Source organism: Peromyscus leucopus, chromosome 1 (assembly GCF_004664715.2).
Source record: "Peromyscus leucopus breed LL Stock chromosome 1, UCI_PerLeu_2.1, whole genome shotgun sequence".
Taxonomy (NCBI): domain Eukaryota; kingdom Metazoa; phylum Chordata; class Mammalia; order Rodentia; family Cricetidae; genus Peromyscus; species Peromyscus leucopus.
Genome location: NC_051063.1, coordinates 185608025 through 185631142, shown reverse-complemented (window position 1 = coordinate 185631142; position 23118 = coordinate 185608025). Strand labels below are relative to the sequence as shown.

Genomic DNA, 23118 nt, shown 5'->3' with positions numbered 1-23118 from the left:
TCCCTTTAAATTATTTATACTTTTCATTTGTTTCATTTTGTATTGTAACAAAATTATAATATTTTACAATTTTATTATTATTGAGAAATTTTCTATTCATTTTATATACCAACCAGATCCCCCTGTCCTCCCTACTCCCAACCCCCAGCCTTCACCCCCAACCCACCCCCTATTCTCACCTCCTCCAAGTCAAGGTCTCCCATGGGGAGTCAGCAGAGCCTGGTGCTTTTCAGTTGATGCAGATCAAGACCCTTCCCCCTGCAACAAGGTTGCACAAGGTGTCCCAAGATAGGCACTAGTCTCCAAAAAGCCTGCTCATGCACCAGGAACACATCCTGATCCCACTGCCTGGGGGCCCCCTTACCAGCTCAAGCTAAACAACTGTCTCCCCTATCCAGAGGCCTAGTCCAGTCCCATTGGGGTAATCTTTTATGTAATACAAACTGATTATATCACAGATATACATTGTATAATAAATAAAGATAATGAATATATATCTCAACACACATATGTATCATATCATTGTGGTGTGGACACTTAAAAGCTACTCTGGTGTTACTGTGCATTGCATGTGGCATGTTTAGCAATAGGTCTCAGAAGTATATTCTTTCCAATGAGTCATACTTACAGTCTCAGGGCAACTTCTCCATATTCTGTCATCCAATGTGAGCCCACACCACTGTTATCTGGCTGTTTTCTTCTTGTTCCTAAGTGTTTGTTGTCTTTAGGCTACATCCAAAAGTTTCCTTTTCCATTAGTCTTACTTAACTTCTGAAGGTAACTGAACAAACAAGTTAGAGTAATCCATTACTACCTTACCCATGAAGACAATTCTGTTTGTAGATGAAAGTCAGAAAGCTCAGAGGAAAGGCTAGAAGTGGAGACAGTTGTATATGATATAGGAAGAAATGTATAAAAACTTTCATGAAGGCCAAGGAAATAGGCAAGTATCCTTGAAGTGGTTCCTTCCCTACTTTATCTGTTTCCATCAATTCTTCAAAGAAATTTCCAGAAGCCAGGTTTTAGTAATATGGATTTGTTCTTACATAAATTTTGTTTGATTTATTTGAGGCTTACCATCTGTATGTCAGTATAACAGCTTCAGTTTTAAACCATGTTTTACATCTTCATTTGTTCCTATTGTATTTCTTATTATTTAATAAAAACAATTATTTTTTAGTGTTTATTAGCCTCATGCAATATTACATCAAATAGATATGAATATAAAAAGTTCCTAGTTGGCCATTAACATGAAAATCATCATGTGTCAGTTACAAATTTGCAAAAATATAAAACCTTTCTCTGCTAATATTTATCCTATTAACTACATATCTTACTGTCAATTTTACAATTCTAGAATCATTCACTGCCTTCTGTGTTCAGGAAAATGAGCTAAATTGCCCAGAATATGTATAATGAATTATCGCATTTATTTTGTTTTCAGTTAACTCTAAGTAGCAATCACTGATATAACATAAATCATACTTTACCTTCTCTTTTTATACATGGAACATAAAATGGTGCTGACAGTAAAGCAAATATGTGAGGACAGAGGATGTTAATGTGACAATGTGAACCTTGGAGAGTTCCAACTTGAGGCTCAAAATTTCAACTCTGCTAGAGCACTGAGTGATCTTACAAAAGATCCAAGTTCAGTTATTAGCATCCAGTCAGCCTTTAACTCCAGTTCAAGAGAATCCAACATATCTGAATTGTAAGAGCATCTGTACCCATAACACAAACAAACAGAGACACAAACATGCTGTGGATATTGCTCTATATAAATAAAACACTGATGGCCAGTGACCAGGCAGGAAGTAGGTTTCCAGGCAGGAAGTAGGTGGGACAAGGAGAGAGGAGAATTCTGGGAAGCAGAAGGCTGAGGAGAGAGACACTACAGCCACCGCCAGGACAAGCAACATGTAAAGACGCCGGTAATCCACCAGCCATGTGGCTAGGTATAGATTTATAGAAATGGGTTAATTTAAGATATAAGAATGGTTAGCAAGAAGCCTGTCACGCCATACAGTTTATAAGTAATATAAATGTCTGAGTGATTATTTTATATGTGGATTGTGGGAATGCGGGCTTAATGGAACCTGGAGAGAAGCTCTCCAGCAACACACACACACCACACACACACACACACACACACACACACACGGGAGAGAGAGAGAGAGAGAGAGAGAGAGAGAGAGAGAGAAATGGAGACACAGAGAGATGATAGAAAGACAGTGTTTGCATGTTAAAAATAAAATAAATCTTAAAAGAGATATATAAACTGAGGAATGTATTCTTAAGGATGTATCATGACCTAGGAATAGAACATAGAAAGTAATTAAAAATAACCCATTTCAAATAGAATTTGATCATTCAATCCAAATGCTTTTAGACACAAAATGGTTGGCCAGGAAGATGGTAGTTATAAGAAAAGTGCTCAACCTGACTTAGAACTTAAATCAAAACAAATAGAAATTTTAATGATTAAACAGAAGTGAAGTTGGAAGGGAAAATGTCTGGGAAATTTTCACTAGATATTATGGAAGAAAGTTGTGTTGGAGATGATCAATATGGATTTTGTGTATGTATGAAACTTTCAAAGAATAAACAAAAATAATATTTTAAAGGAATGATAAAAAACTTATATGCATGTAATTCTGGGCCTCCAAAATACTTTTGAGACACCCAAACTGCAGTGAAATATGCTATGAAGGACATTCTTCAACACAGACAAAACAATTCCCTTTGGGATTAAGCAAATGGGTATTAAAGTACATATAAAATATACTATATATAATATATATTATAAAACATACAATAAATATATATTTAAGGAACCATCAAACAGAAAGGGCTACACAATTAGGACTGCATTAATAAGGAATTAAATCTGGGCAAAAATAAATGACTGATTACCAAGGGCCAGTGCCAGGTTAAAAATTGAGAAGTCAGAAGCATTCCAAATTAATGAAGTAGTCAAGGAATCAGTCATCAATAATTGCATAGAAGGACAACACTGCTAAATGTGTGCTGCATAAAATAAGGTCTTGCCTTCAAGTCCTATCACAAAACCAAGGAAAATATCAACAACCTGCCTGGTTTTGGAAGTATTGTGGAGATCTTTTTGTTTGTTTGTTTGGTTGGTTTTTTGAAACAGGGTTTCTCTGTGTAGCTTTGCGCCTTTCCTGGATCTCACTCTGTAGTCCAGGCTGGCCTCAAACTCACAAAGATCTGCCCTTCTCTGCCTCCCGAGTGCTGGGATTAAAGGCGTGCACCACCAATGCCCGGCCTTCTGTAGATCTTAATGAATAACTTGAAGGGAGGTTTCCTATGGAATTCTTCTTCTTACATAATTTAAGGCTTTGGGGGGAAGGTTATTCATCCATGGTGCATAAGCTGGTGTTAATGTGTGTTATATGTATTTCAAGTAATGTTATAACACAATATGCTTCCTTTTGCCCTTTCAAGCATCTTTATTGTACTCTTTCTTTTTTCAATCCCTCTATATTACTTTCCTACTTCTCCCTATTTCACTCTTTGGGCCAATTCTGTTCCTTGAGGATATTCTCAAATAAAAATCCTCGGACCTACTATCCATAAGTAAGAGATAAAACATAGCAATTGTTTTTAGGAGAATGAGTTATTTCACTGAGTATTGTTTTTATACTTCTACTAGTTACTGCCAATTTCTGAGTTGTATGTCAATAAGAAACAGCTATGCCAGTGCATACTTGTTGTTTCAGGGTCATCGAGAACCTCTGTGACTTACAACAAATCCCTTATGTCTGTCTGCAATGATCTCTGATTCATGGTAGGAGGGGCTGTGATACCAATGTCCCATTTATGCCTGAGCATTCCACAGTGTCTTATGGTTCACACGTTTGATCACTTGTGGAAATCCTTGCTCACCATCATCTACTGCAGACGGACCTCATCTGATGAAGGTTGAGAGACTAATCTACGGTGACTAATTTATGGGTGCAATGATAAATCACTGGGTGTTAGTTTACTACTGTGATGATTTAATAGAGGTGTGGTACTAGGTTCACCTCTGTGGAGCATGATAGGTCTACCCATAAATGATTGGCCCAAATACTAGCGTCAAGTATGGACTTAACTTGTGGAATGAACCTTACTGCTAAGGATAACATGGTTGGGCACAGTCACATTATTTGTTCCATAAAGTGCCAGTGGGCATGTCTTTCCAGCCAGCCTATCTTTATCACACAGGTAGATAAGGTAAGTGATTTCCTTTTCTCCTCCATCCTTGTCATACCAAGTTCTAATACAATAAATACTAGCCAGTAGAAATTAAATTTCCATATGACCTATGCGCAATTTCTCCATGTTCTATGACTCAAGGATGTAGAGTCTTCAATGAAAGGGCCTTACTGACAAGTTGTGGAAAGAAACCAAGTGTATTGGAATAACATGAAATATTTAGGCGTCATTTGTACCCCACTGTCTAATAACTCAGAGGAAGGTCAGCTGTGCCCAACACTGGGAATTTTCATTCTAACCCTGTTGTCTCTACTAGGGGAATTATTATCCCAATCTAAAGGAACTCCAACCAATCTCTCAATATACATCCATGTATATATTCAAGGAGGAGTAATTTTCCATATGATCATTTTGAAATTTATTTAAGGTTAGTTATCCCTCTGTCTATTCCATGCTCTATCCTCTCCTCACATCTACTGCAGAATATTGTTTTAAGATGTAAGTTTGTTTATGCTGTGGAACATTCATTTAATGGTGCAAAGATGCATTGCATTGTTTTGTGCCATTTCTTTAACACTGAAGCTCTGTCACTTTGCCTGTGTAAAACACATGATTGCACTAAAAGTGCTGAATGACCTATAACAAGACAGGAGAAAAGATAGGCTGGGCTAGCAGGCAGCAAGAATAAATAGAAGGAGTAATCTGGGAGAAGGGAATAAAAAGCAAGAAAAGACTGAGCCAGTCACCCAGTCACACATCCAATCACAGAGTAAGAGTGAAAGTAAGATTACAGAAGTAAGAAACGGAGAAAGCCTAGAGGCAAATAGATGGGATAATTCAAGTGAACAAAAGTTGGATAGAAATTAGCCAAGTAACCGGACAGTGGTGGAGCACGCTTTAATCCCAGCACTTGGGAGGCAGAGGCAGGCAGATTTTTGTGAGTTCGAGGCCAGCCTGGTCTCCAAAGCAAGTTCCAGGAAAGGTGCAAAGCTACACAGAGAAACCCTGTCTCGAAAAACCAAAAAAAACCAAAAACAAACAAACAAACAAACAAAAACGAAAGAAAGATAGAAATTAGCCAAGTTAAAGTTGGGTATTTATTAGTAAAAATAAGAATCTGTGTGGATTTATTTGGGAGCTTGGTGATAGGACCACCAAAAAGCAAAGAGCCAATAGAGTAAAATGAACAAACAACACACATCCACCCTACCATTAAAATCTTCCTGTACCTTGATTGCTTTTTATTCCATTATAGAAGGTTGTAACATTCACCATCCTTTTAAGTCCTATTCTAATGGCAACTGACTAATTTCCTGTCATCTATGGGTATATCAAATGAAACACACACACACACACACACACACACACACACACACACACACACACACACACACACACCTGAAGTTTCAAGGATAACTCCTGATTAAAATAAAACATATGGTGCTTCTACATCTGGATCAAGGTAAGTTCACTCAAAAGGTGTGTTTCCAGATCTAACATTTATTTGTGAGGTATGTCTTGTTACTCACTCTTCCATGATTGAATTAATGTGAGAGAGCTGTACTTGGAAGTTTTCCTGTGTCCCTGTCAGCTGGTCATTGGGACAAATCTCTCCCAATCCCACCCTACAAGTAAACACACAGAAGTTTATATTAATTGTAACTGCTTGGCCATTAGTTCAGGCTTATTAATGACTAGCTCTGACTCTTAAATTTACCCATAATTTTTATCTATGTTTAGCCATGTGGCTTGGTACATTTTTTTTAATTCTGCCTTGTCATCTTGCTTCTTCTGTGTCTGGCTGGTGACTCCTGACTCAGCGTTCCTCTTCCCAGAATCCTCCTCATTTGTTTCCCCACCTATAATTCCTGCCTAGCTACTGGCCAATCAGCATTTTATTTATCAACCAATCAGAGCAACACATATTCACAGCTTACAGAATGACATCCCACAGCACTTCCTCTTTTCTGTCTAATCAAAAAGGAAGGTTGTAATGTTAACATAGTAAAATTACATATAGCAAAACAGTTATCAAGCAAGAATTACAGTTACAATATTGAGTCTATTTGTATTTGGCAAAATTAAAGAAAATATTCTATCATCTATCCTATATTTGTGAGTCTAAAGTTTCATATCTATTTATCTTTTATCATAACCAAGGAAAATTATAACATTCTAGTTTTCAAATACATCAAAGACCTCAGAAGGATATATTACCTTAGTAAACAGGAAGAACATTGGAATTTGGAAGAAACATCCAAAATCCTGGTATGACAGAGACAGTTGCTCACCTGGACAGTCACTCAAATTTCCTCTGAAGCATTGGGGCATCCATCTTCAGCCATTAGGCCTAGAGTTTTTTAGTCGCTTCCCCCTGTGTCCTGTAGAATATTTGGCAAGAACATGAAGAACCAGCTCATCTTGCAGATTTCAGTGGTCACCTTCCTATGGGTCCTGCATGTCTACTTTATACAACATACTGTCAAGCAGTCAATGCAAGGACACTTTTTTACCCAGTGGCTAACATTTGCCACAAAGAAAGCAAACCCATAACGAGCTTCTTCAATGTCTCTGATAGAATGGCGCTGCCAGAAGCAGGCATGTCTCAATGTCCAGAGTCAAAGTTCTTAAAACATTTTAAATGCCATATTCTGTAGGTCTTTGAAGTGTTTGAAGATCACCTACCTAATTGAAATACACCTTTATATACCGAAAAAACTTAACTAACATGACTATAAGTTTGATTATCATGGATGACTAATTATTAATCTGTACTTCTTAATTATACATTACAATTTCAAATGAGCTGTGGAAACATTAACCTTAAGCAAGAGTAGAGATATACATAGAATATAACAAAATTAACTTTAAATTTGTATCAATAAATTAAAATCCCTAGCAATGTAAAACATTTTAAACAAGTTGTTACTCTTTATCCTATCATATCTACAATATCCCCTTTTCTTTTTTAGTAAGAGATTGCATTTATAATCAACCCCATTAAATAAAAATAAACATTTATAAAAAATATTTTGGGAATTTGGACATCGCTTCTCACACTACTTCCTGCTGGTTGTGGGCACTAGTAATCTTATGGGGATCCTGAGAAAACTAAGAATTATGGTCAAGTCCTGACTGGAGTAGTCTGTGATGCTGCATTATTTGAGTCAGTTGCCTTGAAGCTGATTTTGCATGTTGGATCACCTGGAGACCTCACAGGGCCTCTTCCTTGATCAAACTATATTAGCTTGGAAGCGATCCATCAGTTCTCCTCTACTGTGGAAACAGGAGCACAACCTCTTTTCCAAAACAACATATACTTAGACACAAATTTTGATAGTTTAAATATATATATTTAATTTAGTAGCCTTTACAATCAAATGTCTTTCTGCAGTTAAAAATCCCAAAGACAACATAATCCAGAAACTCTGTGTAATATCCATCTTTATCTGGCTTAATTTTACATTACCTTTACTGTCTCTTTAAAGACTTTATTTTTTTAAACTATTTCTTTATATAACTCTCTATATTCATTTTCTTCTCTCTTCCAAGCCTACATACATTTTTACACAGACTGTAAACCATTTAAAGTCTCATTCCATCTGAATCTGCCTTATTGTGAATCTATTGCTTTAAACTGTAGTGGCTAGTACTGAAGCTGAAGCCTTGGCTGCTGACTCTGCCCATTTCAGCTTCCCAATATGGTGGTGGTACATTTACCACCAGCTCTGGGAGCCATGTGCACCACTAACTCTTGGAAGCAGTGGGTCTAGGCCTTCATCAAAGCAGTGTGTAGTCCAGAAACCATTTTTTGTCTGCACTAGCAAAAGCTATATCCACTATGCACCATGCTGCTGTGCAGCTTGGAGACGCCTCTGTGTACAGTGGCAGGAATCCACAATGCTGCACTCAAGCCCACATGCCACCGCAAACATGCCATACCGTAGCTCATGGCTCACATGAGAGACAAAACTAGACAGCTGCTTTTTGCTCCTTTTTAGAATTTTCTTTTTATAACTTTCTGTGGTTTTAGGTGGAAACTCTTGCTCTACATTGGGCAGCCAAATGTAGTTGGAAGTTTTCCTGTGTCCCAGCTGGCCAGCAATCAGGACAAATCTCTCCCACTCATGTCCCCCAAGTAAATACACAGAGGATTATATTAATTATAACTGCTTGGCCATTAGCTTAGGCTTATTACTGACTAGTCCTTACACTTAAATTAAACCATATTTTAGTATGTTTAGCCACATGGCTTGGTGCCTTTTCTCAGTTCTGCCTTGTCATCTTTCTTCCTCTGTGTCTGGCTGGTGAATCTCAACTCTGTCCTTCCTCTTTCCAGAATTCTCCTTATCTGCTTGCCTACCTATACTTCCTTCCTAGCTGCTAGTCAATCATAGTTTTATTTATCAACCAATCAGAGCAACACATATTCACAGCCTACAAAATAACATCCCACCACAAATATCTGGTGATTGGGGGTCAGCAATGTGAAAGATGTGCAAAGAATGTATTCCTTGTAGAGTTTATCCTGTTGGTATGCTGAAGCCTAATCATAGCTTCTGAAATATACTGAATGCCCAACTTCATTGCTGGGAGACATGCCTTACTGAGAATAGGCTTACACAGTGTGTGTTGGGAACATAGCAGCTATTTGAAATTTAACATTCTTCATGTTATTGAAAGTTCTGGCTACTGTGTTCCTGATTGTCTTAAAACAAAACATATCTCCTGTGATTTATCTAATGATAATTATATGATATGATGAACTACAAATGTTATCTCTTCTGGACACTCAAGAACTACTTATGTCTTCCAGGTATTATAGAGGTTAATGGAGAATAGTGATTGGTGATAGTTTAACTAGGTTTTCTCAGCCCATCTTGGAGACACTCCTCTAGTCCAAGAGGAGTGGAGTGCAGTGTTAAAGGTGCAGTATTATGGGAACTTTAACTGGAGTAACATGAACAAACCATGTTATACATTACATAAAGCACCATTGACAGAAAAAAAATACAATGCCACGCAAGTATGATGTGGTGAACCAGTGACTTTAATTTTGATTACTAAACCAAAGCATTGGTAAGTGGCTCCTTAATGAAGTCGGGGAAATTTTATATAGCTATACCACCAAACAAAACCTGTACCTCTTTCTATTTCATCTTTCTTCTTTAGCAAGCAATAATACCAGCATGGGCCAAAGTATTGCAAAACCCTTCCATCATCCCTAATAAATTTTATGACTAGTTCTGTGAAAAACATAGGAGGACATTGCAGCCACTGTAATTGAAATAGGGAAACCTTATCTGTATTTCATGTCATCCTCAGGGGATAGATTACCACAACTTGCAGGCATTCCCAGCACTTGTAGATATTATGTCCCTGGGATGAAAGCAGCCAGTCACCAAAGTTTAATTGGGATGTGGAAAATTCCTTTTCCAAGCAGAATAATAAAGCCAAAGGTGTCTACATTCTTATGCCTAGAACCTGAACTTATTACCTATGGTACCAGATAGTACTTAAGTTAAGGATCTTGGAGGAGTGTAGCACAAATCTTAGAAGGTCTTATTAATAAAAAAAACCCAGAGCCAGGTATTGTGATGAATGCTGAAAGATCAGAGAAACAGAACAAGCCACAGCCAACCTCACCTCACTAATTCCTCAGCTCTCTTGTTTTCTCAGACTGAAAAGCTTCTGAGTACTCATCTGAATGGATCTCAGCTGAACTGCTGCTAAAAGCCTAAAAGCTTAACAAGCCTCTATCTAGTTCCTGGTCCTCATGCCTTATATACCTTTCTAATTCCTGCCATCACTTCCTGAGATTAAAGGCATGTGTCACCATGACTGGCTGTTTCCAGTGGGACTGAACTCTCAGAAATCTGGATGGATCTTCCAGATTGTTAGGATTAAAGGTGTGTATGCCATCATTTTCTGGCCTCAATGTCTGTCTAGTGGCTGTTCTGTTCTCTGAACCCAGATAAGTTTATTAGGGTGCACAATATATTTTGGGGAACACAATATCACCACATTTCCCCTTTTTTGTCTAAATAATAAAGGAAGCTTATAACTAATAAAACAATGTTTATACAATATATACAGTCAAGAACTGCATTAACAATGTCTAGTCTATTAACATTTGACAGATTCAGACAAAAACTCCATTATATAAATTAACAATGTCCAGTCCATTAACATTTGACAATTTCAGACAAAAAATGTCATTACTTATTTTATTTAAAACAAGTAGTTCCTTTTTGTAATCGATTCAATAACCTACCTTTTTTATCTTATCAGAGGAGGACTTAAGCCTGATGGTCTCAACATAAGAGTAACTTTTTGAGAATGCAAACAAGTAGGCAAAGGGTCAGTCTCACAGAAACCAGTAAGAGGGAACAGAATTGGAAAATGTTGGTACTTGGGTGCTGTGAATCAAGACATTGTGACTAAAGTTGCGGAAGACCATTGGAGCTTAGGAAGGAAAGAGAGCAGAGTCTGATCTGAGCCCTTAAGAAATATTTGACTTGAGTCTATGGACCTACCTTGAGATTATGGCCTCCCATTGTAACAGCATAAATGAATCTTTTCTTAGACCATAGTGCTGATTTTGACTAATACTATGTTTGCATATTTGGGGTCTGCAATTGTTTCTCCTTGTGAAATGACATGCTGTAACAAGTGAATGCTTATTTTTTTGGCTTGGAAAACACACAGGACAGGCAGAAAGCTGTGACGAATAGAGAGAAAAAAACATTTTTTTCCTAAAGACTTTTCAGAAGCCCGAATACTTGGCAAAACTCCTGCACTGAGGAACAAAGAGAAGTTCCTCTTGTGGTGAGCTGGTGATAGTACTGATGTGGCAAACCCATGACAGGAAGGACCTGCCTCCAGGCTGAAAACAGCCTGTCTGATGTTTCTGCAGAATATGGTTACGCTTCCCCAGGATCACAAGCAAGAAAAATACAACGACTCACCATGGTCCCCATGCTCAGAATGCTGTTGTGTCTTGGTAAGATATGAAGAGGGAGAGTGGACACTCAAGTCTGTAAGAAACCCTACTCCAACACAGGTCTTATTGAATCTGGAAACTCCATGATATTGACCCTGTCTCTCAGACTGAAAAAATCTCTCAGAGTGAATTTTCTTTCAGGACTGAGTGTGGGACAGAAGACTGCAGTCCTGGCAGGTGAGTGTTTCCATCCATCCCAAGATTTTATTCTTCACTCTGGATACCAGACATTATGTTTGCTCTCCTCTTGGTCAACTCTTCACAATGTGGGATGTGTAAAGTTTATGGATAATGTTGTGATGCCCATTAGTGCCCTACTAAGACTTGGTGTCTGAGGGAGAATTGTACCAGGACTCAACCTTTGATTTCCTTGCAGGAACCCTCACAAAGCCCAAAATCTGGGCTGAGCCACACTCTGTGATCGCCATGTTTGCACCTGTTACTATTTGGTGTCAGGGGTCCTGGGAGGCCAAAGAGTACCATTTGCTTAAAGAGGGAAGCACGGATCCTTGGGACAGACAATACCCTCTGGAAAGCTTGGACAAGGCTAAGTTCTACATCCAACACATGACAGTGGACTTTGCAGGGATATATAAGTGTTACTATAAGAGCCCTGCTGGCTGGTCAGAGCACAGTGACACCCTGGAACTGGTGATAACAGGTGAGTGAAGAGTCAGGGTTCCCAGCACAGGCTCTCCCCTCAGAAGGAGTTCAACTCTCCAGGGTACTTTTCTCAGAGCCCAAGCCCGCAGTACAATGTGGGTAGCTTAAATTCGTTTCACTTCCCCTTGTATCCTAGGAGTCTATCCTAAACCAAGCCTGTCTGTTTGGCCCGGCCCTGCTGTGACCTCAGGAGAGACCATAACCATGCAGTGTAGCTCATCGCTGGGATTCGGCAGATTTATTCTGACCCAGGAAGGAAAGCACCACCACCAATGGACCCTGGACTCACAGCAAAGTGCCAATAGGGAGTTTCAAGCTCATTTTGTTCTGGACCCTGTGACCATCATCCACAATGGTACATTCAGATGCTATGGCTGTTTTAGGAACCATCCCCAGTTGTGGTCAAAATCAAGTGACCCCCTTCACCTCTCTGGTCTCAGGTAAGAACCCCTGACACTACCTTTCTTAATGCAGAGTGTCACCCAGGGATCTGCTCTGAGAAGAGTTCTAGTTCTAGCCTAGAAGTAGAGTAAGGAAATTCTACAGTCCAAAAGACTTTCACACCTCATAGAGCAGCAGCTTAAGCTTCCCATGATGCAACTGGTCCCTCCATGACTCATTGGAATTTAGCAGAAGCAGGAGGGCTTGAGAACAGACAGTATATGAAGTGGTCAGACATTGTCTCTGTACTGTTTTGGTTTCTATTTTTGTGATACAACCCTATGATCTAAAGCAACATGTGAAAAAAAGTTTTTATTTCTTCTTATATTTTACAGTCCATCATGAAGACATTTAGATGTAGGCACTTAAGGCAGGAACTGAAGCAGAGGCCATAGTGGAGCAGGGCTTATAGGTTTTACTCTCAAGTGGTTTGCTCAGACTATTTTCTTATATCATCAAGGTCCAAATACCCAGAGTTAGAACCACCCACAGTGGGTTTAGATAGCCCACATTAACTATCAGGCAATCAATAAAATTCCTCCACAGACTTGTCTACAGGCCCATATGATGGAGGCATATGTCCAATTTAAGTTGCCTCTTCCCAATGAGAACAGTCTCCAATGGCATCCTCAGTCCTTCATTCTCCTCTTGCTTATATTTCCTGAGATAAAGAGCACAGTCTTATGATAACAGCTGGTCACCAAAGTCTTGTGGTAAAAATGGTGCACAGACTCAATCAGGAAGTTTTATTTCCTCAGAATCTCAATACTTTCCTGTATTCAATAATATGATTTGTTGAGGCTGGATGTACCTGAGCTGTGATCTTGACAGACAAACAAGAATCCAGAGGCACAAAATGTGGTCTGAAACAAAGTGATATCCAGTTGAAGTACTTAGATTCCAGACTGAGGTAGAAACCAACAGGCTATAGTCAAGTGCTTGAAGTTCAAATCTCATCTCTCCATCTATCTCTGGCAGATTCCAAGGACCAGTCTCACATCCACACTGAGAATGGTAAGTAGAGCTCTCATGGGAGGTAGGTACAGCAATGTGTGAGATCATAATGGGTTAGTAAAGCTCCTCTGAAGTTGGAAATTGGGAAAGCTGACTTAATCCCCATCTACAAGCAGCAGGAAATGTTTTTGCTGATCTGCAAGATGAGATGCCATGAGAATGATATGCATTTATAGTAAAATAAAAAATTATTCGGCTCTCTTAAGCACTTTATATACTCTACACAAATTATTTGATTCACTGGGGAAGCTAAGACCATTAGAACATGAAAAACATGACCATATGAGAATCAGGTGAGATGGAGAATTCTAGATGAAGAGAAAGACACAAAAGGTCTAGTTCTGTCAAGGAGAAGATACGAGACTGGGTGCCAATCATTTATTATCAGAAGACTTTGATTGGGTCTGACATCTTTGACTTCTTTATGCAGAACCCACAGCCTCACAGCATAAAAGTCACACAGTTGAAAATCTCATCCGAATGATCATGGCTGCCTTGGTTCTAGTGACTCTAGTGATTCTGCTGTTAGTAGCTTGGCACAGCAAGAAAATGGAACAAGATACAACCAGAAGATAAACAAAAAAAGTGCACTAGGTTCCACACTTGAGCAGACCAAGGAAAATAAATCTGCTTATCTCATAGAAGAAAGGAAGAATTGTTAAGAAAACTGATGTAGATTAAGAAACTTTACTCTTTGAGGGTCCAGGAAGCAAATGTGTTCTGGGTGTAGGGAATCCTGGGGATTTCATTCAAGAGCACTTTCTTCCTGAATTGTACACTTTTCTCCACATCTCATTGTGGAGAATTGCTTACTAGTTCCTCCATTCTTCTTATTTCCATGTGCCATGGGCCCTCACTTCCCTCACTTTCAAATAACATTTTCCTTTACATTGCCAGAGCCAATGTTGTTCGCATCAGTTTTTTCCACCGCTGAGAATAAGAACACAGTTCAAACAACAAAAATAATTGGAAAAGCCAGATACCAAGATTGAATTGAGTGGAATGAAAATGATGCTCCAAACTCTGTCTGTCTGTCTGTCTGTCTGCCTGTCTGTCTGTCTCTCTCTCTCTCTCTCTCTCTCTCTCTCTCTCTCTCTCTCTCTGGAAAGTATTTTCATTGGTCACTACTAGAATGATCTGAGGATTCTTTAGGAAAACTTCATATTTGCCTTGAAAGAAATGATGATAGTGGGAAATAAAGAGGAGGGATATTGTTGCCATGACTTGGAAGTAGAGCATGTTACCACCCTTGTTATTTTCAAACACTGGTAAATAACAAACATGGCACACTGACATTAGCCAGACCTCAAGGCTCTATATCTCCACAAAATTCAGGAAGTTAGAACACCTATCCAGATCCTGTATGAGTCACATTACCTTTTACACTTCCACTCAAAAATATTTTATTTAGCATGGCATTTGCTAAACTGCGTTATGTATTCCATTCACAATCACTGTCAAAATTCCAAGATAAGGTCACATGTGTGCAGTTCAAGAGTGACATTGATTTGGTGTTTTCCTTGTAATTTTAAATCTCACTGTTGATTGATGTTTAATACAAAAGGAAATGTTTTGTATATGTCTTTGATCTACCAGGATGTAATCATTAATTATGAATATTAACCTTTCTTCTACATTTTAGTTCATGGTTTCTCATAAAAGATAATGTTATATTCTTTCTTTGACAATCTCATACAATGTATTTTGACCATATTCATACATCCTCCCAGCTCTGCATCGTCTATCCATTCAGACAGAACTTGTGAAAAAATAATGTTTGTCTGAAATGAAACTTTTATTCCTTTGCTAGCTTTTGTTTACTGTATTTTTGACAACCTATCTCTTTTTCCCAAATATGCACACACTGTATTTACTTTACTTGTCTGACTGTGTTAGCTAAAAATTTAAGTGCTGTGCTGTACATGATAGACAAAAGGGACAGGTTGCATTTTTCTCATCATCAGGGACATTTTTTTTAAATTTGTCCATTAAATATGTTACCTGAAACTTATGAAAAATATGATCTCATTAAAAGTATTTTGTGAGAATTTAGAGGAATGGCTATGTCATAATAAATAATACTGCTTCTGTCATGGTCTCTGCATTTGTTCTTTTCTATGACACTGTTGTGATGTATGACATTGTTTTTTTTCAATGTCAAACAGATGTTACAAAACCTTTCCACATATTCATGGGGTTTAATTCTGTTTACATATCACAGGCTAATGTTGTATTACACATTGGGTGGGTATCATTGAGTTCTAATGGAAGATAACATCAAAATTCACCATGACAAAATGTTTCATACTGCACAGGTAAAGGGTGGACAAAACTCCACAGACACAGTTACAGTAGGGAACTTATAGAACCACCTCTATGCATGTTATCTGTTGCTGGTGAGATATGATAAATATATGTTGTTGAGGAGGTTTGAATGTTTTTCACCATTTCATACATCGATATGATGCATTTATTCATTGTTCCCCATTTTCCTTCTTTGCACTCCACTCCTGCACCATTCAAAATCTTTTACTCAAGAAGCCTCCCTGACATGGTTTTGTTGTGGGTGTGTCCATTGACTTAGTCAAAGCTACCTGACCAGCACAGGAAGAAGGTTATTCGGTGGAGCATGGACAACTCATCAGTGGTACTGCATTGAAGAAGAGGACTGACTCTCTCACAATGGCCACTAATTGCCAATGGTCTCTCTGGAGAAGTGCATTTTACATTAATTATATCTATTTATTTTATTTGAGATGTAGACTTTTTTTTTCATTCTTGCAAAAGTTTTAAGGTGCTCAGCTGAAGCTTCTTATCTTAAGCAGACAGTGCACTGGAGGGAATTAGACTACTTTTGTACAGAGTATGAGAAACAGCACTTTATTACATTTAAAGGTAAATTTTTGGAGGTTTTGCAATTTTTTCTTGTCACTTTTTTGTAAGATCAAAACAATCTTTTGTTTTTTTTGCTTTGTAATTTCACTTTATTTTAATGTGATTTTCCCCTCTTTTTTGGATTGATGTTTTCTTTTAATTTTTAATTTTTTTCATCTTACATTCTTTCCCAGTTCTTCCCTATCCCCTTCTTCCATCCCCCACATCCTCCCCTATCCCACACCCCTTCCACTCCTCAGAGTGGGAAAGGCCTCCCATGGGCAATCAACACATTCTGGCATACCAAGTTGAGGCAGGGCCTAGCCCCACACATCTGCATCAAGGCTGAGCAAGGTATCCCTCCATAGAGGATGGGCTCCAAAAAGTCAGTTCATGTACCTGTTAAAAGTCCTGGTCCCTCGGCCAAGAGCCCCACAAACAGAACAAGACTCACAATTGTCACCTAAATGCCCTTCAACCAAAGAATGGATAAAGAAAATGTGGTACATTTACACAATGGAGCATTACACCACAGTAAAAAATAAGGACACCATGAAATTTGCAGGCAAATGGATGAAACTAGAAAAAATCATCCTGAGTGAGCTTATCCAGACCCAGAAAGACAAGCATGTTATGTACTCACTTTTATGTGGATATTAGATGCAAAGCAAAAGATAACCAACACAAAATCCAAAACCCTACAGAAGCTAGATAAAAAGGAGACTATATGAGGGACACATATGGAGGGTCCCAGGAATGGGAAATAGTTAAGATCTCCTGGGTAAACTGGGCTGTGAGGATGTAGAAGGGAGGGGAAGGAGGTGGAGAACATGAGGGATCAAATGGACAAGTTAGCGAGGGACAGAGAGAGATAGCAATGAAAGAGATATCTTGATAGAGAGGGCCTTTATGGCCAAGGGAGAAACCTGGTGATAGGAAAATCCCAGGATTTCACAAGGATTGCCCTGTAGACAAAATTTTAAATAGTCTTATTAAGTAAGAAACACAGAGCCAAATACAGTATTAAAAGCCCAAGAGACCAGAGCACTAATGAATAGCCTTTAGCTTACCACTCACTGCTATCCTTCCCCTAAGAGAGAACTTCTAATGTTTAACATGCCTTTTTATTGCCTTTCTTTTCTGCCTTCTCATTGACTCTAAACCCAACCACATGACTTCCTCGTCACTGCCTGTCTATACAGACCTCCAGTCTCTATGTTTGGTACTGAGATTAAAGGCATGTGTCACCATGCTGGCTGTGTCCTTGAACACAGAGACTCTGCCTGGGGTGTGATTGGATTTAGGACATGTGCCACCACCACCGGACTTCTGCTAAATGGCTTGCTTTTAGCTCTGATCTCCAGGCAACTTATTTATTAATATACAAATAAAATTACATTTCAATACAAATAAAATATCACCATATTTCCCCAGCTAAGACTCCTAGGAACAGTGAAGGGACGGTACTTGAAATGGCCTTCTTCTGTAATCAGATTATTGACTAACCTAATTGTTATCATAGAACCTATATCCAGTAACTGATGGCTTTCTCTTTTAAATTTTTAAAGTAAAGTATAAATATGTCATTTCTCCCTCCTTCTCCTCCTGACTGCACTTTCATTACCCCAACCCCACTGTTCACTCCCAAATCCACAGCCTTCTCTTCATTATTTATTGTTGTTACATATACTCATGAATTCACAAATTAATGACTAAGACCCTCTGAGTCATTCATTTTTATTTCTTTATAATTTTCCATGGATGACCAAGTGGTGTTTTCACCTTTTGATATTTCATTGATTCATGACAACCATTGCCATTTTTGCTTTTGTGTGGAATAACCACTAATGTAAACTGTATTAGTTATTAAGCTCTCACATTGTCAAAGCTTGCTCATAGGCCAAAGAGAAAATACAATTGTTCATTCTAAGAGAATGAAGACATTTATCTAGTTTTGCTGTATGGACAATATTGGATTCAGTTGTGTCCTAGATTCCTTTCCCCCACCTATCTCCTGACTACACTTCCAATATTCTGCATCCTCAATATACAGTCACAAATCCACAGCACAGTCTTAAACAATAATTGTTATTACATATACATATGAACCAACATGTTATATAAATACAACCTTCAGTGTCCATTCATTGGTCTTTCTGTGTATAGTTTCTAGAGATGACCACATGGTATTTTGCACATTTGATGTTTTGTTTGATGCGGTACTTTCTTTGTGGTTTTTACTTTGAGTGGAATATCCTTCAATGTAAATTGTTTTAGTTGCTATGTGTGATATTTGCGAGGCTTATTTATAATCCAACAAGAAAATACAACTGTTCATTCTAAGAGTATTGCATAAATCCTAATTGGTCTTAATAAAAGCCAGGAGCCAGATATCAGAGTGAAAGCTGAAAGAACAGAGAAGCAGAGCAAGACTCAGCCAACACCTCTTACCTCACTAACTCCTCAGTTGAAAAGAGTGCCTGTCTCCACAAATCCTCAGACTGAATGCTCCTGAGTCCTCAACCAAAAGGGCCTGAGTTCCTGTCTCCTCCCATTTTATATGCCTTTCTTTACTCAGCCATATCCCTTTCTGTCTCAGCCTCCCTAGCGCTGGGATTAATGGCATGTGTGCTTCCCAAATACTGGTAGCAAAGGCATGAGATCTCAAGTGCTAGGATTAAAGGTATGTGCCACCACTTCCTACCCCTGTTTCTCTTTTGACTGGATTAGTCTCGAAGCCCACTGTGGCCTTGAACTCACAGAAATCCAGGTGGATCTCTACCTCTGCTGCCCAAGTGCTAGGAATAAAGATGTGTGCCACCACTGACTGACTTCTATGGCTAATTTTGTGGCCATAGAAATAATTATTTAATTAATTAAATAATTAATTATATTAATTCTGTCCTCTGATCTTCAGGGAAGCTTTAATTCCCAGATTACAAACTATTTCACCACATAAGACAGAAAAGACTTTTGTCTGGTTTGACAGTCAGGACAGTCCTGAGTTTTACAGTGTATTAGTCAGGGTTTCCCCATTATCAGAATATACAGAATGGATCTCTCTTTTTCTCTCTTTCTATATCCATATATAAATATATATAGATATAGATATAGATATAGATAGATGATGGATAGATAGATAGATAGATAGATAGATAGATAGATAGATAGATAGATAAACAGACAGATGATTCTACATTTTGAGAATCATTTTCTGCCTTCTGTATGCAGGAAAATGAAGCCTGTGGCCCAGACAATGTAAAATAAGACTTGAAATAAATTATCACTTCTATTTTTTCATCTAACTTTGTTTTGCAAACACTGACATCTTGTAATTCACTCTTTCCCTTTTCAATTGAGTTGGAACAGAAAATGGGTCTGAAGGTAAAGCTGTTATGTGAAAGAAAGGTAAGTCAAGGTGAAAATTAGTGCTTTAGAGAGTTGGGTGATGAGGCTGGAAATAGTTTCTTGTTAAAGAGCACCAAGTAATCTTCTTTTAATTTAATTTTTTTATTTTATTTTACACTACCATTCAGTTCTACATAACAGCCACAGATTCCCTTGTTCTCCCCCTTCCTGACCCCTCCCCTTCCCCCCACCACACCCCCCATTCCCACCTCCTCCAAATCAAGGTCTCCCCGAGGACTGAGATCGACCTGATAGACTCAGTCCAGGCAGGTCCAGTCCCCTCCTCCCAGATTGAGCCAAGCATCCCTGCATAAGACCCAGGTTTCAAACAGCTAACTCATGCAATGAGCCCAGGACCTGGTACCACTGCCTGGATGACTCCCAAACAGATCAAGCCAATCGACTGTCTCACCTATTCAGAGGGCCTGATCCAGTTGGGGGCCCCTCAGCCTTTGGTTCATAGTTCATGTGTTTCCATTTGTTTGGCTATTTGTCCCTGTGCTTTATCCAACCTTGGTTTCAACAATTCTCGCTCATATAAACCCTCCTCTTTCTCACTAATTAGACTCCCAGCGCTCACCCAGGGGCCTAGATGTGGTTGTCTGCATCCAGATTCCTCAGTCTTTGGATGGGGTTTATGGCCCAACTATTAGGGTGTTTGGTCATCCCATCACCAGAGTAGGTCAGTCCCAGCTGTCTCTCGACCGTTGCCAGCAGTCTTTTGTGGGGGTATCTTTGTGGATTTCTGTGGGCCTCTTTATCACTTTGTTTCTTCCTTTTATCATGTGGTCTTCATTTACCACTGTCTCCTATTCCTTGTTCTCCCTCTCTGTTCTTGATCCAGCCAGGATCTCCCGCTCTCTTTCCCTGGACCCTTGCCCTTCATTGCTCCCACTCATGTCCAGGCTGTTCATGTAGATCTCATCCATTTCTCTGTCATTGGGTTATCTCTGGGTCTTTCTTGAGGTTCTGTTTTCCAGGTAGCCTCACTGGTGATGTGAGTAGCAGTCCAGTCATCCTTGTTCCATATCTAGTATTCTCCTATGAGTGAGTACTAGCTCCACCGGGAAGGATCCCCTTCCCCAAGCCCCCTGGCAGCCCCTGCAATCTCCATGCCCTGCCACCACGCTCATCTGCCCAAGACCCCAGCCACTTCCTGAGACTTAGAGACCTGCCCCCAGCCCCCATCCTGCCCCTGACTTCCCTTCTGGACCAGAGGTGAGTATCCGGGCCCAGACCGGACCCCATCCCTGGGCACCCGCCACTACGGGAAGACCTGCCCAACTTGGCCCCAGGTTCTGGCCACCAAGTAATCTTATAGAATATCCCAGTTTTGCTATCAGCATCCATTCAGCTTTTAATCCTGGGTCTCTCTCTCTCTCTCTCTCTCTCTCTCTCTCTCTCTCTCTCTCTCACACACACACACACACACACACACATACAAACACACACACACACACACATGAGAGAGAGAGAGAGAGAAGAGTGCCTGCTAAATATAAAATAATTCTTAATAAACAAATATGTGTAAACACAGAATATGTGTTCTTAAGGATGTATCATGAATTAGGAATTAGTAAGTTATTGAAAATAACCTATTTCTCATAGAGTTCATTTATCCAAGTCCACTTCTTTTAAACACAGAACTTTGGTCAGGAAAGAGATAGTCATAAGAAAAATTCTCAGCCAGACTTTGGACTTAAATCTCATGAATATAAATCCAATGATAAAGCAAAAATGAAGTTTGAAGGGAGATTGGCTGGGTAAGGTTCAGGAGGTATTGCAGAAAAAGCTGTGGTAGAGATGATCAGTATGAATTTTGTATATGTATAAAACTCTCAAGGAATAAATAGAAAATCTCATTATAAAAGAAATGACCAAAAGTTATATATGTGCAATTATGTGCTTCCCAAATACTTCTGATAGATACTCACACTGTAATGAAATAAACTGTTAGATGAGATTTTTATTTGTTCTTCATCTTAATATGTCTGTTCTCTTGAGTTTAATTATACATGAAGGACAGTCTTCCATAGTATGCCAATAAACTTCGCTTTGGGATTAAATAAATAGGTATTAAAGTACACATGAAAAGTAGCAATAAATATATACTTAGGAAATCACTGAAGAGAAGGGTTGAGCACAGAGAAATGCATTAATAACGAATTGAACTACCACTGAGGTTTTGACATTCAACACGACATTGAACTAGAATACATAGAACACAATCCCTAGGCTAGATGCACACTCTACAGATCTAAACAGAATTATCTATAGAAGAATCCCAAATGACAGAAAGACATTTAAGGGGTTGCTCAACATCCATAGTCACCAGGGAATTGCAAATCAAAAGGACTCTGAGATACCATCTTACACCTGTCAGAATAACTAAATCAAAAAACACTGATGACAGCTTATGTTAGAGAGGATATGGAGCAAGGGGAACACTCCTCCACTGTTGGTGGAGTGCAAACTTGTACAGCCACAGGACCCACAGATGACTGGACCTGCAGATGACGCCTTTTCTCCCCCATAATGGCTCTACCACATTTTAATATAATGAAAGTTAGCCAGTAGAGATGAAGTTTCCTGATGAGTTCTGCTCAATTTCTCTGTGTTCTATAATTCAAGTATGTGGAGTCTTCAAAGACAGGGCCTTAATGCCAAGTGCTAGCAAGAAATAGAGAGCAATGGCATTGCCTCAAATGATTAGGGGTCAATGCAGTGAAGGGGGGAAACAATTGGTTGTAAAACAGAGGTGATAGATAACCCCAAATATTATGTAAGCACTGGCATACCTGCTCCTCATGTCGATACATGTCAGAAATTTCCAGGTAATTGGATGGAAGTTAAAAAATGGAAGTAATACAGTCTCTTAAAACAAATGCTTGTTTCTCTCTTATTTGTGAACTCTAGCTCTAAGGATTGAGATTTGAGTGTCTACCTTCACTGCCTAACAGTTATGACAATGGTACCATATTCCTGAAAATGAATACTTTGTTATCTTGTGGTATATACCATTGGAATTGTGACCCCATTAACTCCCTTAACCATTAATTGTAACTCCAATTAAATCACAACACATATACACACACACACACACACACACACACACACACAAGTGTGTATGGAGAGATAGAGGGTCCTACAGTGATAACATTTCATGTGATAATTTTGAATTCTCTTTAGGGGTAGTAATCCTAATATCTATTCCATACTCTACACAGTCTCCCATCTACCCCACCACTAAACTTTCCTGTACCTTGATTCTTCTTTATTCCATTATGCTAGATTGTTGTAGCCACCATTCCCTTCAGTTCTGTTCCTGTGGTCACTGACTAATTTCTTGACATCTATGGGTATTCCAAAGTAAATACACTCATCTGATAGTTCAAGCCTAACGCCTCAAATGAGGGAAAACACCTAGCATTTACATTCTTTGGATAAGGTTAGTTTTCTCAGAATGAATATCAATGTTTCCAGCTCTATCCATT

The 23118-nt window shown here is 38.9% G+C and overlaps 2 protein-coding genes across 2 annotated transcripts; both read left to right on the top strand.

Annotated features, from left to right (window-relative positions):
- The first annotated feature begins 11079 nt into the window (after positions 1-11079).
- Positions 11080-12045, top strand: LOC114684188 (leukocyte immunoglobulin-like receptor subfamily B member 4). Its single transcript, XM_037202175.1, has 3 exons — positions 11080-11224; positions 11366-11401; positions 11601-12045. Exons 1-3 carry the CDS (start codon positions 11083-11085, stop codon positions 11891-11893), a joined length of 471 nt encoding a protein of 156 aa, XP_037058070.1. The 5' UTR covers positions 11080-11082; the 3' UTR covers positions 11894-12045.
- Positions 11996-14247, top strand: LOC119086732 (leukocyte immunoglobulin-like receptor subfamily A member 5; the record flags this gene model as incomplete). Its single annotated transcript, XM_037199574.1, has 4 exons — positions 11996-12327; positions 12789-12819; positions 13243-13342; positions 13773-14247. Coding segments are annotated over 4 exons (609 nt in total), but the record flags the coding sequence as incomplete, so codon positions are not given.
- Between the last annotated feature and the right edge of the window lie 8871 nt (positions 14248-23118).

Coding starts and splice junctions, on each gene's coding strand:
- LOC114684188 (XM_037202175.1), top strand. CDS start 11,083: ATGACAGGAAGGACCTGCCTCCAGGCTGAAAACAGCCTGTCTGATGTT. Junction 11,225..11,365: donor CAGAATGCTGTTGTGTCTTG/GTAAGATATGAA, acceptor ATTTTCTTTCAG/GACTGAGTGTGGGACAGAAG. Junction 11,402..11,600: donor GAAGACTGCAGTCCTGGCAG/GTGAGTGTTTCC, acceptor ATTTCCTTGCAG/GAACCCTCACAAAGCCCAAA.